Genomic DNA, 18,014 nt, shown 5'->3' with positions numbered 1-18,014 from the left:
AGTATTGAGTATTCCAGTACCAGTACCAGTAATTGAACTGGCCAAAGAGGTCGGGAATCCCCTGAACAACCCAGGGAGTTGTTAAGACAATAGGTTGCTCTCTGACAGCAAGGCCCATTGCATAGCACAACACCTGCAGAAGTAACTGAACATGGAGAAGGAAAGGTGGTGCCGACAGAGCCTTCACCACTATCCTAGTGTCTTTGGTTCAGGAATGTACTCTGCATGCTACCAAGAGAAACACAAAGCCAGCCATAAGCCCTCTGGTCTACAGTGGTGTCCTGCCTGCAAGATATGCTAGTGCAACGGTGGCACAAAGCTTGTGGGAGTAACCAGTATCTGATTTGACTTCAGGCCTACTCCACAAGATGGAATCTATACCCAATATTGCTCAGGTTACCAAGAACCAGAGACTAGATAGTCCAGGCACTTATGGTAAAACCAAGCACTACCGGTCCAAAAAAATGCAGTGATAAAAATGGCTCCTAATGCTATTCTAGTATTATAGATCAGTTCCTTGCTCAGCCATAACCAAAGAAACTTCGTCCTGCAGCAGATGGAACAAATACAGAGACCCAGAGTCAGACATTATGTAGAGAGGGACCTTGGAACACATAGTTCTAAATGGCAAGTTGCCATCAAATCCCTGTCCTCAGAATTGAGGCAAGAGTAGGGGAACCAGAGAGGACGTAGGACCCCAGAACAAGGTCTTCTAAATTAACTGAGCACAGATCACATGAACTCATAGACTGAGGCAGCATGCACAGGTCAACACCAGGTCATCTATATATATTTTATGACTTCCAGTTTAGTGTTTTTATGGGACTGCGGCGTGTGTGTTTGTGATTCTTGTGCCTTCTCTTGGAATCTTTTCCTTCTGTTTGCTGTGTCTAACTTCAATGTGATTGAAAAAAAAATCTTATACTTGATTATAAGCTTTTTTTTTTTTTAAAAAATCAGATGTGAGAAAAGAGTGTATTTTACGTAAAAGGATACAAAAACCCTGCTGCGATGGACCCTCTCAAACCATTAAGCCCAATTTGACCCTTTAATGAGTTGCCTTGGGCATGGTGTCAGGGTTCTTCTGCACTCCTTCGTGTGGTTCCACTAAGCTCTCTCGGGGAGCCAGACCTCTGGAAGGAGCCTTTTTTACCCACTGAGCTATCTCACTGGCCTCTAAAGGGTTCCTTATAATTTTTTTCCCCATTAATTTACTCACTTTACATCCCGATTTCAGCCCCCGCTTTCCTTCCAGTTCCACCCTCACACCACCTACCCCCCATAAGGGAAGCCTCCCCCAACAGGGGTACCAATCATCCCTGGTACATCAAGTTGCACTTACCAGACAAGGCAGCCCAGCTATAGGAAAGGGACTCAAAGACAGGCAAGAGTCATAGACAGCCCCCGACTCTAATTGTCATGAGACCCACATGATGACCAAGCTGCACATGTGCTACATATGTGTAGGGGGGTCTAGATCTGGCCCGTGCATGCTCTAATTGGGTTATTTGGTTTGTTGGTGTTTAATTTCTTGAGTTCTTTATATATTTTGGATATCAGCCCTTTGTCGAATATAGGGTTGGTGAAGATCTTTTCCCAGTCTGTAGGCTGCCATTTTGTTCTGTTGACAGTGTCCTTTGCCTTACAGAAGCTTTCAGTTTCACGAGGTCTCATTTATTGTTGATCTTAGAGCCTGAGCTATTGGTGTTCTGTCAGGAAGGTGTCTCCTGGGCCAGTGAGTTCTAGGCTCTTCCTAACTTTCTCTTCTATTAGATTCAGTGTCTCCAGTTTAATGTTGAGGTCTTTGACCCACTTGGACTTGGGTTTTGTGCAGGGTTTTCAGGAAAAGAAAACAGGATAGGCTTTGGTGTTGCTCATAGGAATGTGAAAATGACAATGAGGAGCGGTGGCATGTGTCTGTGATCCCAGCATCTGAGAGGCTGAGCAGGGGACTGCTGTGGGTTTGTAACCTGTGCTACACACCGAGACTCAGGCTAGTCAGGGCTCTGTAGTAAGATCCTATTTTATTAATGTTATTTTTTAAGTTAAATTATATTTTTACTAATAATTTGTCAAAGAGAAGGTACAAGAAAAACTGAAAAGTTTATGAGCATTGTGTGACTAAACGCTGAGATTCTCTGATGACTTTGATAGGCAAGACTAGAAACACACACAGGTCTAGTAAGCCTTTTCCTCACATAAGCAAGAGCACCAAAGGCAACCCTGCCCACAAAACCACAGAAGGACAAGTTCGTGTGATACTTTATTACAGTGCTAACACTCAGGACACTGCACAGCACCTTAGTCTTCTAATCGGAATCTTGGTAACTGGGTTAAAAGTGTTACTTGAGCTTTTTTCCCTTCCACATACCAGCTTCCAGGAAAAAGTACTCAGTGGTAGCTAAGCGACGTTAATTTGATTAAACAGTTTATCCTTAATAACCTGAGACATCAATCCATGGATGGCTTCTATGGTAGTTTTACAGCTGGAGAGAAGAAACACATAATACAATGTTACCAACTGAAGGCTGCTTCAAACATCACACCGTTCCCCGCATGCTCACCCTCTACGTCCAAGAAGGACTTGGTTCTATTCATATTCTTCAAATCCCACCGATTTTTCCCTTGACTTTTAAACATTCTGCTTTGCATGTTATATGTTTTTTTCATTACTGACTAGAGACTCTATAAAAAGGAATAACTGTATACCTTAATATAATTCATAAGTTAATTTTGCTGCTCTGGCTCTGGGAAAAATTCTGTTTTTGAAGGCAACTAAAACTACATTCATTATGGAATACATTTTAGCAATGTTCAATAGTGACACACTAATTCCAGTATTATATAAAAATGTATTATTTCTGGGGCTGGCAAGATGGCTCAGATGGGTAAAGGCTCTTGCTAATAAGCCTGACGACTTGAGTTAGATCCTCAAAATCCACGTGGTAGAAGGAGAGAACAGATTCTACATACAAGCTGTCCTCTGAACTCCACATGCGTGCAAAACAACTCACACACATGGGCAAATGCACACACACACAGGCACAAGCCGGTCCACACACATGCACACCTACACACTCCCATGCACATACCACATGTATAACATTATTTTACACTGACGTGTGTTGTGTGTTTTTAAAATGTTACTCCTTAGAATAATTTAAGCAATTTTAAAGGATTCTATGGTTCTTGAAAATAACTAAACATCCTACAGAGTTGATAGTCATGTCAGTGGATGGAGATTCCAGAAATGATTAAAAAAAAAAAAAAAAAAAAAACAAAAAAAATTGACAAAACTCCAATATTGAGAAGAGTTAACTTTTTATTAAAGTAATTCTCAAGAGGAAATTGTCTATTTCTATTACTGTCTTTGACCTCCCTACTTATTTTTTTTAAATAAAATTGAGAAATCCTGTGAGGAAAAAGAAAACAACAAAACATATAAACAAGCAAAGTCCTAAATGAATTGACAAAAACAAAGCAAAACTCCCCTTCTAAACCATAAAATAAAACAAACAAAAGCCAAAACAAAGAAACAAATCCATGTGTCCTGATGCTATGCCCAGCACTGAGAAAATAAAAGTAGGTAACAGTATGAATTTTAGACAGGCAGGCCAGATGGACACAGCTGGGCCATTCTACCTGCTGGAAGCATACAAGATGTTTCTTGAATTGGTTTGTGGTGCTAGGGTGAAGGCAGAGCCTGTGCACAATAGGTCAGAGTTCAGCCACTGAGCTCCATCTCACCACCAGGATGAGGTATTTCTACCATAAGTCGCCAAGATAAAGTTCACCTTCCCCCGTCCCTTTCTTCCTATGGGAACCATCTTTTTAAAATTTATTTTTATTTTATTTTTTATTTATTCATGCTCAAAGGCAATTGTATTAGAGTTTAGGGGAAAAAGATATGACAGGTAGAAATCTTGGAAGAGATCGAGGGAAAGTCATGTTTTTCAAGTTTGGCAGGGAAGAGAAACAGAAAGAGTATGAAAAAAGGAAAAACAAAACAAAACAAAAAACACTCCCCAAAATGGAAATGGGCTAGTGGCTGAAGAAAGAATCCCCAAAGCCCTATGTCAAAACAGACACCAATGAGTCAGCTTTTAGCTGTCCAAATGTTCTCTCTTCCTTTTGCTTGTATCACATTAAAACTCAAGTTTTTGTGGAGTAAAGTTATTAGTCGTTGCAACCCTTTATAGTATATGTGTCAGAGAGCCACATTATCATCTAAGTTATCAGAGACCACATCCCAAGGAAATACTTAGGAAGTAAAATATGCGATAATAAAATACTGTAGAAAGAATACTTATAGCACAAAGACTTAAGAGAAAGAATCTCTCCCATGATACTCTGGAATCTGAAAATTGGCAAATTAATCTTAATTTAATTCTTCAGAAAATATTGAGTTGAAGAAAAGGGTAAGCACGCCTTTGTAAGCCTTTCCCTCCAAAGAAAAGATCTAGTAAGAGACCACTTTCCTTGTACACCATGTGGCTGAGCCTAGGGAGGGTGACTTGGCACTTTCTATGCTAGTCCTAGGTCTCTGCCTTGAGCTTTCTGTTTTGTGTAATGTCCTCTAGGATTTCAAACTATGAACTGAGAATTTACATGTGACTTCTTAAAAGGGCTCAGCAGATAATGTCAGGCATCATTGTAAGCTGTACCACAAGGAATCAGAATCTACCATCTTCAAGTTCTAAGAGAGAGAGAGAGAGTCGGGGCAGAACCCCGCACACGGATTCTTACCTGTCTCTAGTAGCTTTGGCAAGTTTGTCTTCTGACTTCCGGTCATGTGTTTCTAAACCCAACATGAAACTCCCACGTCCCAGTTGGGCTTCTGACTGCTCTAACTTTTCAGACAAGTCAAACACCTGGCCAGTGGTATAGTCAGCATTCTGTGGAGAAAACAGTATGTTGTCATTTTACCACAGAAGGTTACCATTAAAAACAAAAAACAAAAAACAAAAAACAGGGTTAAGACTGCCTTCAGGGACCATGTACATATGAAGCAAGCAAGCACTCCATACAGTTGTACTCTCAGCCCTTCATAGTTGTTTTGACAGAGTCTTGCCCAAGTTGGCCTTACTGTTCTGAGTAGCTGGAACTACAGATGCACCACCCACATGTTCTGTACATGTTCTGTATGTGTACAAACACACACAAACACACACACACACACACACACACACACGTTTGTTTTTGAGACAGGGCCTCACTATGTAGTTAGTCCTAGCGGGCTTTGAACTCAGAGATCTTCCTGGCTCTGCTTCCCAGGGTTGGTCTTGTCTTCCGAACACCATGAGATGGGAAGTGAAAGCTGCCATCTGTGTTCACATGAAGCCTGTAAAGAAGGCTGTGACTTCATAACTGCACTTGCATGAGAACCTAAGTGTGCTAAGGAAAGCTCTGCTGCTCGACTGACTGACCCACAGTGTCTGCCCTTCGTTTGGTACCCTGTTAGTTTTAACTAGAGCAGTGGTTCTCAACCTCCCTACTACTTTAACCCTTTAATATAGTTCCACATGCTGTGATGACGTCCAACCAAAACTTCTTTCATTGCCCTTTCATGCTGCAGCACTGCTACTGTTATGAGTCATGCTGTAAATATCTGACACGCAGGGTGTCTCATGTGTGGCCCCTGTGGGGGTTGCAATCTACAGGCTGAGAACCACTGACCTAGAGTGTCACATGTCAGAGACCTACTTGCTATCTGAGGCAACAAAAACGGTATTTTGTTTTTTCCTCTATTTATCTCTTTAAGGCACAAGGAGACCTTATCCCATTTGGATTGCCTAGCATCCTCGTCTAGTTTGGCCTTGATGTGCCTTACTGTGAAAGGAATTTCAATTATTAAACAGCGTTAGTAGCTTGGCTAAAATTCTTATTAGTCAGGTATAATGTCACTTGCCTGTGATCCCAACAACCAAGCACCTGAAACCAGGGACTGTTAAGGTGGCTCTGTGTGTAAAGGAGCTTGCTGCTAAGCCTAAGCACCTAAGTTTGATCCCTGGGACCCACATAAAACACTGCTGGGCTGTCCTTTGATCTTCTTGTGTTTGAGTTGACCTGAGTTTGAGTCCAGCTTGGGCTTCAGAGTAAGGCTATCTCAAAAACAAAACAAAACAAAACAAAATACAAATGGAACAAGCACAGTACTTACAGTAAGCAAGCTAGAGGAACTCAGGGTATTCACCCAGTATTTATTCCACAAAAGCTCAAGCAGTTTACGATCCAAAGAGGATTTGAAATATGAGACTTCTAAGGCATAATATCTACAAAACAAGAGCACACATTTGACAAGTGAAGTGAATGTACTGCTACATTGGATACAAGTCTTGGCTACACTTAAGCAAATTTATATATTTCCTCTGTCTTCAGGTAGTATGGCTCTAAATCTGTCTAACTTTACTTGTTTTATAAATCTGTTTTTCCTTTTGTAGTGCTTCCAAATTTCCAAGGAGCTAGTAGCAGAAGGAACTCCTAAACGACACGTGTATATCTGTGTTACTGAGCTTATCAATTCTAGAGAAGAGGCTGAGCTCAGTGAGCTGCCCTCTAGGCTCAGCCTTTGTGAAACCACTAGAAATGACACAGAGCTCCCACTCCTTCCTTCTGTGTTAGGCCCTTGTGGTTTTTGAAAAGCATACCTCAACTAGTTCCTAAGGTGCCTTTCTACTGCTTTGAAAAGGTAGTTCAATAATCACAGAGACTCAAGGGATATTTAGATACATGTCTGAACATTTATTATTATTATCATCATTATTATTATTACTACTACTATTATTATTATTATTGAAAAACAGGGTCTTGATATACAGTCCTGGCTAGCCTGGGCTTGCTTTGTAGGCCAGGCTGCCCTCGATCATACAGAGATCCCCCTACCTCTGCCTCTCAAGTGCTGCGATTAAAGGTGTGCATGACCATGATATTTAAATATCTTAGTGGGTTCCATAAACCAGTGGATATAAGGAAGCACAAGAAAATTTCTCACTGAGAAACTCATCATTCAGACCAAAGTTAAATACAATAAAATATGCTCACTAGTAGTGACTGGTGCTACAATATATATACAAACCAGCCACTTGCCCCTATACTAGAGATAACAAGTTCTCTTAAGAGTAGAACTTGGGCTGGAGAGATGGCTCAGTGTTTAAGAACACCATCTTCTCTTCCAGAGGTCCTGAGTTCAATTCCCAGCAACCACATGGTGGCTCAGAACCATCCATAATGTAATCTGATGCCCTCTTTGGCAGATAAAGCACTTGTATGCAATAAATGAAAGAAATAAATCTTAAAATAAAAAAGGATTTGAGAGTAGAAGAACTCAGCCGGGTGGTGGTGGCACGTGCCTTTAATTCCAGCACCTGGGAGGCAGAGGCAGGCATATCTCTCTGTGTTTGAGGCCAGCTTTGTCTATGAGTGAGTTCCAGGATGGCCGGAGCTGTTTCAGAGAAAGTCTGTCTTGAAAAAAAGAGTAGAAGAACTCAATTGGTCATTTTGGAGCTAGAACTGCCTGAGAAGCCCCAAGGTAACACTTTTCAAAGTCTTTAATGTGCTGGTGAGGTGGCCCAGGCAAAGCCTGGAGATCTGAGTTCGAGCCCTGGGACCCAATTAAAACATAAAGGCAGAAAAAGAACAGACTCCACCAAAGTTGTCCTGTTGTTCCTCTCTACACCTGTGCCATGGCGTGCACACACACATAGAGGAGAAAAGCACATCAGTTTGGCTGGGCAATTAGTGAGAGCAGAATGATGTGAGGAAAAGCCAGGAAGCTGTGCTGTGGTCTTGTTTGTGTAAAACACTTATTTTGTTAAAAGCTAGTACATTAAACAAGAAACCCTCTGGTTTCTTGGGACTCCTGGAAGGTGTTTGTGCAGAGCAGTGATATAGTGAGAGGAGAGTTTTAGAGATCTGGCTGTGGCAGTACAATTGGGTGTTCAGAGAAACGGGAGGATGGAGACCCAGAAAGAAAGCCCACGGAGCAGGCAGACAGGAAGAAAAAACGGCTCAGACTCTGAGGCCATTTCCCTGGGGCTGAGTGGAATATTTTGTCACATGGGCACAATGTGGCTCTGGACCAAGGTTCAGCAGTGAGGAATAAAAAGTTGAAATCAGGAGCTAGAGAGATGGCTCAGAGGTCAAGAGCAATGGCTACTCTTCTAGAGGTCCTGAGTTCAATTCCTAGCCACTACATGGTGGCTCACAACCATCTATAGTGAGATCTGGTGACCTCTTCAGGCATCGATAGCACAAACCTTATCCCAGTACTCAGGTAGGCAGAGGCAGGTGGATCTCTGTGAGTTCGAGGCCAGCCTGGTCTACAGAGTGAGTCCAGGACAGCCAAGGCTACACAGAGACACCCTGCTTGAAAAAGCCAAAGGCCAAAACAAAATAAAAACGTATATTTATTTATTGTCTGTGTATGAATACCACCACATGGATGAATGTACCATGTGGAAGTCAGGGAGCAACTGGCAGGAATTAATTCTTAATTTCCCCTCATACATTTTTGGGGATTGAGCTTAGGTTGTCAGATGCTCCAGTGGCACAATCAGGTGAGTGTGTTTGGTACTTATACAAGAGTGAATTTAGGCTGTCAGCCTTGGCATCAAGAGACCTTTATTCACTGAGCCATCTCGCCATACTAAAATTGTGTATGTTAAGGGCAGCAAACATGTTACTGTCAACTGTACTTGCGTATATGTTTCAACTATTAATTTTGTTATGGACTAAATATCCTGTGCAATGAAAAAATGTTTATGGTTATCTGAAAGACAATGAGCTAGATTAATAATTGAGGAATAAATATAAGTAAAAGAGAAACATTATCCTAAATTTGTTTTTTTTTAACTACTATTTCAAAGGTACTATATATTATGAAATGCATTTTGTTTGAGTCTTTCTCATGTGTGAAATAAGTCTCGGACTAAATGATTTCTGAGTTTTGGTGCTGGGGTTGAACCCAGGGCCTTGGGAGTTATGGCCAAGCATTCTGTTGTTGTGCTGCAACTGTGGCCCTGACGACTGGTCAATTACTCACTGTTTGCAGTGCACACCAAAATCTTCTATTTTATTAAGTGGTATAGTCTGGTACTCAGAAGGTCCTTCATCTGGAGGTTTGTAGCCCTAACAAAAACAAACAGAAAAGCATCAATAACAGCTGGGCCTGGTGGCTCACACAGGTTAATGCTAATTTCAGTACTTGGGAGGCAGAGACAAAAGGACTGCAGCCACTGTGAGGGCAGCACATAGCCAGCTCCAGGTGAGCCTGGGTTATACAGAATGGGATTCTATCTTAAAAACCAAACCAAACAACAAGCCTAAGAAAGAAAAGCACATTGCTCCTACTCAAGTCCAATGCTGTTAGCTGCTCTAGGCCGGGTTTGGTTTATGGCTTCGTTTCTCTTGTTCTTAGGTGCCGTGTACCTACGCTAATAATATCTATTGCTGACTAAAGGAAGGAAATGGATTCAGCTTGTTTCTCTAGTACTTATCAAATTGCCAGGGGCACACAAATGCTTCTTAATAAATAGAACCCTTTGTCTGGCATGATTAATATATAACATAATGTGCTATCTTTTGATTTGAACTGTAGCAGTTTGAAATTTTGTATCTGAAAATCCTTCTACATTAATAAGTACCATACAGGTTTCATATATAGCTCAGGGAGAGTGTGCTTGCCTGAGACCCGGGAAGTAAACACAAAAAGCCAAACACTTGTGTATAAATGTGAGGAGCTAAATTGGGACCCCAAAACCGGCACAAAGCAGGGCTGGTTGGTGCACATCTGCATTTCCAGCTGTCTATAGTCAGATGGGAGGTGGGGACAGAATCCACAGAAGCCCGCTATTCAAACCTGTTAGCTTGTACACAGTGAAAAGTAAAAGGTCCTGTCTCAAACAAGGTGGAAGGCAATGACTCACAGCCAAGGCTGTCTTCCGACCGGCACACTATTCAGTGCCTGCGCTCATTAGCACACACCACCCCTGTAGTGACACACATCTGTATTCACAGTACTTCAGAGGGAAGTAATTTTGAGGCTCCGATACCCGAGACTGCCCCTCACAGCCCCTCCATACAAATTACCTTTGGATACGTCCTAAAGGCGCCAAGATTCACTTTTCCTGCAGAGATTGTTCTGGTTGGGTCAATCTACAAGAGATATATGCCTAATATTGGTTGACATAAACCATTGGCTCCACTGAGTCAGCATCAGGAACCCAAAGCAGACAAGTAAATATAGCACTGCACACACATACATGAACTAGCAAACAATCTGAAAAGGATAATCAAAACAACTAGAAAAGTTCAATGAAACAGGAATACTTCAGTTAACTGACTTAAGTTACTCTATCACCAAAGAATATTTAATTAGTATTATTTAAACTGTGCATGCTACTTGGCAAGAACATGTCTTTAAAATAACAAACAACCTGAGAAGCTACCCTCTCCTACCTACCCTCTTTAATAAATGAAAGGCTATTAGCTTCCTCCTTTAAAAAAAAAAAAAAAAAGACCCAGATTACATCTAAAGCACTCTGGACATAAAGAAGACAGGTCCAGCCACTTCCGCTTCTTCAGTTCTGTCAATCCTGATTGAATTGCCAAGGAAGAGCTGAGAAGGTGACATGGGTTCTATCAATTACCTTCATCTCACATGAGTGCAGTGTGAGGTGCAGGTTGTGTGTGTGTGTGTGTGTGTGTGTGTGTGTGTGTGTGTGTGTGTGTGTAAGAACTCCCTAGGGAGACTGACACTAGAGCTTTATCCTTTACTACACTGTTTTAATTTTCCAGTATTCTTTCTTTAGCAAATCTTCTTGAAGAACTCAATAAGAACTGCCTATAACAAAACAAAACAAGCTGGGTGGCATATGCCATTAATCTCAGTACTGGGGAGGCAGAAGCAGGTGGCTCTCTAGGAGTTCAAGGACAGCCTGGTCTACAGACCCAGTTCTAGGACAGTCAGAGCTACACAATAGAGAGACCCTGTGTCAAAAACAACTACAAAACCAAACCAAAGAAAACTAAAACCAAAACCAAACTTATATGGGTTGGAGGGATAGCTCAGCAGTTAAAGAGTACTTGCTGTTCTGGCAGAAAGACCTGGGTTTGGTTCCCAGCACCCACATGGTGGTCTCCAATTCTCTAACTCCAGTTAATAGGGCATCCAACACCCTCCTTGGCACTAGGCACATGTGAGGTACACATAGACACATGCAAACACTCATAACAGATAAAATTTTGGAAGTATTTACTACAGCTGGAGGACTGAGGATATAGTGGTAGAGAGAATTCTCGCTCACCTAGCGTATGCTAGGCTAGAGCCCAGACACCATATAAACAAAAACGAAACACAACAAACAAAAACGGAGCTGCTAAGATGGTCCTGTGGGTGGAAGTGCTTGCTGCCGAGACTGAGGGCCTGAGTTTGATCCCTAAGACCCATGTGGTGGAGGAAGGAACTGACCCCAGCAAGTTGTCTTCTCACCTCTATACATGGTCATAGCATGTGCATATCTCTCCCCCAGCTCCAGAGACAAACACATAAAAACAAAGAGACACAAAATAGCAATGTAAAATAAAAAGAGGAGAAAACAGATGTGCTGGTGTACACTTATAATCCTAGCACTTAGAACACAGGGACAGGAGGTCAGGAGTTCAACTTGGTTACACAAGGAGGTAAAGGCCAGCCCGGGATGCACAAGCCCCCGCTTTGCACTGCCACTTATGACTGCCTCAGTGCATGTCTTGCTGAGGAGCACATCAGATACTCTGGACCTGGAGTTACAGATGGTTATGAACCTCCATGTCGGTAACAGGAATCAAAACAGGGTCCTTTGCTAAAGCAAAGACATGTTTCTTAAAAAAAAAAAAACAAAAAAACAAAAAAAAAACAAAAACTTACCACCACTGCTACGAACGGTTCCTGGAACTGCTGGTTGAGCATCTGTGTGCTAACGTCAATCCCAGAGAGCCAGCAGCCGTAACCAGGGTGGCTATGGTACCAGCCAATTGCATTTTCAAGGCGGCCAACCTAACACACCAAAGGAAAAGCTTGCCTGAGGTATGGTTTAATCTCAGATATTGTCATTTGCAGGTTTTATGAAGCACTGTGGTCCAGTAAGAGTGTGACACACATGATGCTTTGAAGTTAAGGAATTTCTGAATAGATGATACATGCATACAGTGTAAAATTATCAAGGTACAAGAACAAGGCTATCCAGGCTCCTCCTGTTTTCCCTCACCTATCTGTTTCTTAGCCCAGACACTATCGCTTACATCTTATACACCCTCACAGAGATACTCTGTAGATTAACAAACACATCTGCAGCAGCGAGTGGTAGCGCACACCTTTAATTCCAGCGCTTGGGAGGCAGAGGCAGGCAGATCTCTTGAGCTCCAGTCCAGCCTGGTCTATAGAGTGAGTCCAGGACAGCCAGGGATACACAGAAAAATCATATCTTAAAAAACCAGAAAAACTCCAAATACCTCAAAAAACACATCTGTGCATAGCTGCACACCACACACAACATTTTATACTTAAACAAAAAAATCTGAACAATCAATTCTGGAGCTTGTTCCATATAAGTAAATAAATAGGTAAGAAAAGAAGAAGAAGAAGAAACAGCACAAAAACAACCAAAAAAGACTGCCTATATTGTCCATTAACAGATGCACTCTATTCAGGAATAGTTAATTCCTAAATTCCTTCTTTTTTTTTTTCTGAGGGATGCTGGAGACTCTGAACTCTGGGCTTATGAATGCTAAGTGTGAGCTCTACCACAAACTTATATCTCCAGCCTATAATTTTTTGATTTTTAAACACAACAGTGACTATGACAATTTATTTGGGAAGGATCGCCCCCTCCTGCCACTCTAACACCATATCTCACAAGCCTTTTAATGCTTTACATAAAAACTGTTCAATTTAAAGTGTCAGATTTAATGTGAAAAGGGCAGTTTTAAGTTCAGAAACCCAGAAGGCATCCTGAGACTCTTAAGCGTTATTAAGCTTTAAGAAACAATGTAATAAAAGAAAAAGAACCAATGCTTTTACCTGTTTGGCATTTTCTATGTATGCAGCCATATACTCATAGGCGGCAGCCTGAGCATTTACTCGGGTTTCAGTGCCCTCTACAGGCAAAGCAAAGCTGTCCATGATGATCATGGTCTCACCATCCACTTTCCCCAGCATCAGACCCATCACTTCCAAGTTGCCACCTGATCTGGCATGCATCACCATTTTCAGTAGAGCCAACGCTGAGATTTTGCAGTATTTAAAGTAATGGTGACTACAAAACAAAATCACAGCATGATTAAGGTACACTTTCAAAAGACGTCTTCTTGTGAAAATAAATAAGTACCGAGGGCTTTAGGGTGATGAAAGGGGAGTGTAAGTGTGGGAAGAGAAAGAAAGCAGTAAGTACAAGGTGCTTGGAAATAACATCACAAGTCATTATGTGTCCCTTGGGGAAAGTGAAGAGTCTGAGGTAAATTTAATTATACTATTGAAGTGAAGTGGGGAAATAATATGACCAGCTCCATAGGTCTATTTTCTCTATTAACATGGAACTACCATTGCTCTGATTATCTTCTCAGTTCTAACTTTCTGACCTAAATTTATTGATTTGTTAAATAAGTTACTTATTGTATGTGGTACATGGTTATCAGTGTGAGATGACAGGGGGTTGTTGGGTGTCTTCCTCTTCTTTTTTTTTTTTTTTTTTTTTTTGATACAGGATTTTTCTGTATATCCATGGCTGTCCTGGAACTCTTATCTATACACAGGCTGGTCTCAGCACACCCACCTCACTCTCCTCTATGTTACTGGCACTTTAATCCCTTGAGACAGTCTCTCACTAACTGGGAACTTATTGTTTTGGCTAGGCTGGCTGACTAGCTTGCAGAAAGCTGTTTTCCTTCCATCTAATGCTGTTACACACACACACACACACAGACACACACAGATGCAGGGGATTTAAACTCAGGTCTACTTGCTTGATAGCAAGCACTCTTGCCCTCTGAGTCAGAGGACCTAATTTTACAAAGTGGCCTCTGAGATTGGCCTGCTCAGGTTTGCTTTTTGATACTGACACTGATATGCCCTAATTGAGGCATCAGGACCACTTAATGTCTATGCCAGATTACATTGCTATAAATAGGTATTTCACAGTTAGTATGAAAAAAATACATCAAGTGTTTAGCTCAGTCCCTGAATAACTAAAACCCAAGGTGCTGTTATGAGCTTTATTAACCTGCCTTTTAAGATACTCTCAAAGAAACAGCGTGTCAAAATGTGTTGCTTCCTTCTATTATCATCTTGCAAATTAGAAAGTAGATTTAATATCCTTACTTCTCCTGTGACGGAATCATTGTGTGTGATTAAACTCTTGAACATACACATTGGAAAAACACTGAGGTAGCCAATATGTCAGAACTAACATTAGAGCCGTATGGTGACAAAAGTGGACAGTTTACATCAACCTCAAAAGAGCAGCTTGCTTTAGGTACAGCCAGGTAATCTATGCAGGTCACTCAGTGTTTCGGGCGCCTGCCCACAGAAAGCAACCAAGTGCGACTCCCAGTTTTTGCTAAATTTCAACCACAAGCTGAAAGATACTGAGGCCGTCTTGGAAATCAAGACATAAATTAAAAATTTGGGTACTCTGTTTACTGGAGGAAAAGAGAAAGACAACCATCACTGTGCTCTCATTACATATGGTTCATCCAGAAGTTTAAAATTACTTCATCTAATCCCATGACATCATCAATAGCTAGGTTTACTCTTATCTTACAGATAAGCTTAGATATTTTAGTTTCCTAATGCTAGTCAATGTTTGTATTGTGAGACTTGCTTTTTCAGTCTGTTGCTCCTGAGTTCACTGCTGTAGTATGATCATGAGGTGACTTTCTGAAAGTATTTGCTCATTTTCCTATTTACAGGATAGGAATGAAAGTTCAGTACTGGATTGCCGTGATTATTAAATGACATGAAGATCTTCAAGCCAGTGCCAGGCCACAGTAACTACTCAAGAATATTATGAAAATTGAATACTGTCAGTTAAAGCCAGCTTTGCTAACAAAACAAAATACCTGAAAATAGTGAGGCAGATAAGACAGCATCCTTCTGTGATTTTTTTTTTTTCCTTCACCCTCCTTAACACAATCTGCTCTATAATCTTTTGACTTGTAGTCAGTCCCCAAGAAACATGGGTTTGGCTAGGGGGCAAATAGCACTTAAGCTCTATTTTTTAATAGGACTTACATGACTTGTAGTACTATTTTAGAGGACTAACGGTAAGACTTGGTATGTCTCTAAAATAGTTACAGGAAAATAAATCTCTTAAAGAGTTTTGTTTTGTTTTTGTTTTTTGTCAGTGGCCTGCTCATTCGCTTTCTGAAAATGTCCACACGCCTCAGTTTGGGATCCACTGAACCTGCCACAAGGTGCATGAAGCTACTAGGTTCAAGGCAGAGCGTGTGTGAATTATGAAAATAATCAGATTGAGAAAGTGACATCCTAAATCTGCCCCTTAGATTCCCTGGAGGCAAGTCGGCTAAAGAAATTTTCTGAAAGCGGAAAGGAAGCAGGCCCTAGAAGAGGGGTTAGGCTCTACCGACTCGGATAATGCAGACTAAAAAACCACTGTGGCCAGTATTCTGTCAAGGGCCCTCAGAAAGCGAAGCTCTCCACCCATTTCAACTCCCATCCCTCGAGGGTCTCTTAAACTCCCGCCATCCCTTCCCTCCCCTGCATCTCGCCAGGGACCTCCTCACTCCTTAGTCCAGGGTTTCGCTGCCAGGATTTCTTGCTGTTGTTTTTTGTCATATTTGTAGATTTCATCGATACTCTGGGCTTCCTGCATGTTGTTGGCCAATTCCCAGGTTTTCTGGGCCATACCGCTCCCGGAAGCTGCCATGGCCGAGGGACCGGAGAAGCTGTCGCCTCCACAATCAAGTTGCAACTTTACTTTGCTGGGGCTCCGCGTGCGGGCTTGCACCTTCCCCACCGCGGGCGCACACTCACTAGACTCTCAAGGCAGCCATGACACTTAAGACCGGAGGTGACGTTGGTCCAGACCATTCGCCTGCCTGGGGCGCGGCGGCGGCGGCACCGATATAGAAAGCACTTCCTAAGGGTCGGGTGAGCTAAGAATAGTCTTGCGGATGAAAAGAGAACATGCTGGCTCGGCAAGCTGTACGCGTGAACTGCGAGGGACGCAAAGTGTCGGTGTGAGAATGGTACAGCCTTTCGCGCCGGAAGGACTTGTTGACCTGCCAGAAAGGGATGAGCCGTCTCGGCTCGTTCTGCGCAGACTCGGACCCCGCCATATTGCGTGTAGGCGGAGACTCGGCTTGGGTACTATGTTTTTTTGTGAGCGTAGGTTCTTCAGATGAAGTAAATTATCTGCAATACTAAATGTCTCTAGAGAAACAGAGGCGTAAGTAGCTCTGGATATTGATTTTGGAGGGGAAGATCACGTGACAGACTCTTTTACGCTAATTCTTCGCGCAGCGTCAAGCCTCACGGGTTTGTGGTTGAGGTTTCGCTTTTGTGTTTTCGCTACTGTTGCGAGGAGGCAAGCAAAACTCACCGGTTGCTAAGGTTAACTTTTTCGAGGTGTTTAGAGGGTAACATTTATATAAGTGTTAGGAGCTATGAGTGCATTAGTGCTCTTTTTAAAGTTTGTCTTCAGTGCTGCGAACATAATTTGTTTCAGTGTAGAATTAATCTGGACAATGTTTCTTTTAGCAGTCAAGGCGAAACTTGTTTCAGTCCTCAGTGTTTTTAGGTTTTATCCCCTTTATTCTCATGCCCAGATGCTCACTAGATTGTAAAAGTTAAGCATGAAATTTATGTTTTTTTATTTAATACGAATATAAATTATATATATATTATATTGCTTGGGGGAAAAAGGATTATAGCTCTTCATAACACGATTCCTACAGATTTCTCCAGCTTCATCATCTCATTTGAGTAGTAGGAGTGTTTGAACAAGTGTATTAGCAGTTCTATATAGCCAAAGCTATCCTGACCCAGCTTTTCATTCTATTTGTACTTTTTCCTTGCCTTAGCAATATAATTAGTTGTTTAGCATCGCTTGAAAGGCACTTCGTGACATTTCTTGTTCAGAGCACACATTAGTATTTAAAGCCAGGCACAGTGGCGCGAGCCTGTAATCCCAGCGCTTGTGAGGCAAAGGCAGGTGGATCTCTGTGAGCTCGAGGCTAGCCTCGCCTACAAAGAGCGTTCAGGATAGCCAAGCCAGCCCGGTCTGTCTACAAAGCGAGTCCAGGATAGCCAAGGCTACACAAGAAACCGTGTCTTGGAAAAACAAAAAAATACAGCTCAGGGATGCCTTCCATTAACTCTTTGACAGTAACCTCTCCCTCCATAGGAAGGCTCTGTAACTGCTTTACATGGACGTTTTGTTTTTCCCAGTAAGCACGGTGATGTAACCTCCTATTATTATTTATTTATTTATTTTTGAGACAGGGTTTTGCTGTGTAGACCAAGCTGGCCTCAAACTCAAGAGATCTGCTTGTCCCCGCCTCCTAAATGCTGGGATTAAAGACTGTGCAAGACCACCACCAGGTGGCTGTATCCTCTTTTAAGGAGGTGCTTAGCAGACAAGTTAGCTAAAAACAAAAACATAATTTTAACTCTTAACCACAGCTGTTGTTTTTTGACATTGGTTTCAGAAGTTCCAAAAAAAAAAAAAAAAAAAAAAAATTGCCCTTTAACTACCTTATAAAGTTGAACCTGGTGACACTTGCCCTTAATCCTAGGAGTTAGGAGGTGGAGGCAGGAGGATGAATTCAAGGAAAGCCTCCCACACTTAGCGATTTGAGGTTAGCTTGGACTACTGGAGATCCTGTCTCAAAAAGTCTAGGACACAAAACAAAGCAAGAATCACACAAACTAGATGGGACCTTGCTCCACTTTTATAATTTTAGTACTTGGAAGGTGGAGGCTGGAGGATCAAGAGTTCGAACTGCCCCCGCTTCCCCCC

General features: G+C 41.9%; 2 protein-coding genes across 21 annotated transcripts in view; one reads left to right on the top strand and one right to left on the bottom strand.

The window, feature by feature from the left end:
* Nucleotides 1-2,250: 2,250 nt before the first annotated feature.
* Cops5 (COP9 signalosome subunit 5) lies at nucleotides 2,251-16,129 on the bottom strand. 2 transcript variants are annotated; one of them, XM_051159299.1, is made up of 8 exons: nucleotides 15,778-16,129; nucleotides 13,058-13,292; nucleotides 11,906-12,034; nucleotides 10,087-10,152; nucleotides 9,041-9,126; nucleotides 6,161-6,272; nucleotides 4,747-4,895; nucleotides 2,251-2,486 (listed from the first exon to the last, which is right to left on the bottom strand). In XM_051159299.1, exons 1-8 carry the CDS (start codon nucleotides 15,918-15,920, stop codon nucleotides 2,402-2,404), a joined length of 1,005 nt encoding a protein of 334 aa, XP_051015256.1. In that variant the 5' UTR covers nucleotides 15,921-16,129; the 3' UTR covers nucleotides 2,251-2,401. The 2 variants fall into 2 exon arrangements, with proteins under 2 accessions (XP_051015256.1, XP_051015263.1); XM_051159306.1 differs by having other exon boundaries at nucleotides 15,770-15,918.
* A 163-nt stretch (nucleotides 16,130-16,292) lies between these two features.
* Nucleotides 16,293-18,014, top strand: part of Cspp1 (centrosome and spindle pole associated protein 1) — a 99,185-nt gene continuing 97,463 nt past the window's right edge. For 18 of the 19 annotated variants that reach the window (XM_051159255.1, XM_051159181.1, XM_051159156.1 and 15 more), the window contains exon 1: nucleotides 16,293-16,442. The gene's annotated coding sequence lies outside the window, so the exon portion shown is untranslated. The remainder of the gene's footprint in view (nucleotides 16,443-18,014) is intronic. The other variant, XM_051159269.1, reaches the window with a different exon arrangement.

Source organism: Acomys russatus, chromosome 2, assembly GCF_903995435.1.
Source record: "Acomys russatus chromosome 2, mAcoRus1.1, whole genome shotgun sequence".
NCBI lineage: Eukaryota > Metazoa > Chordata > Mammalia > Rodentia > Muridae > Acomys > Acomys russatus.
The sequence above is the reverse complement of the archived record's forward strand: the minus strand, read 5'-3'. Positions and strand labels throughout refer to the sequence as shown.

Excerpts from the sequence above, each read along its gene's own strand:
- Cops5 (XM_051159299.1), bottom strand. The coding sequence starts at position 15,920 with ATGGCAGCTTCCGGGAGCGGTATGGCCCAGAAAACCTGGGAATTGGCC. Across the intron at positions 13,293-15,777 it reads GCGAAACCCTGGACTAAGGA|TCACCATTACTTTAAATACT; the intron begins GTGAGGAGGTCC and ends TTTGTTTTGTAG. Across the intron at positions 4,896-6,160 it reads GTTCCTCTAGCTTGCTTACT|AATGCTGACTATACCACTGG; the intron begins GTAAGTACTGTG and ends TTTTCTCCACAG.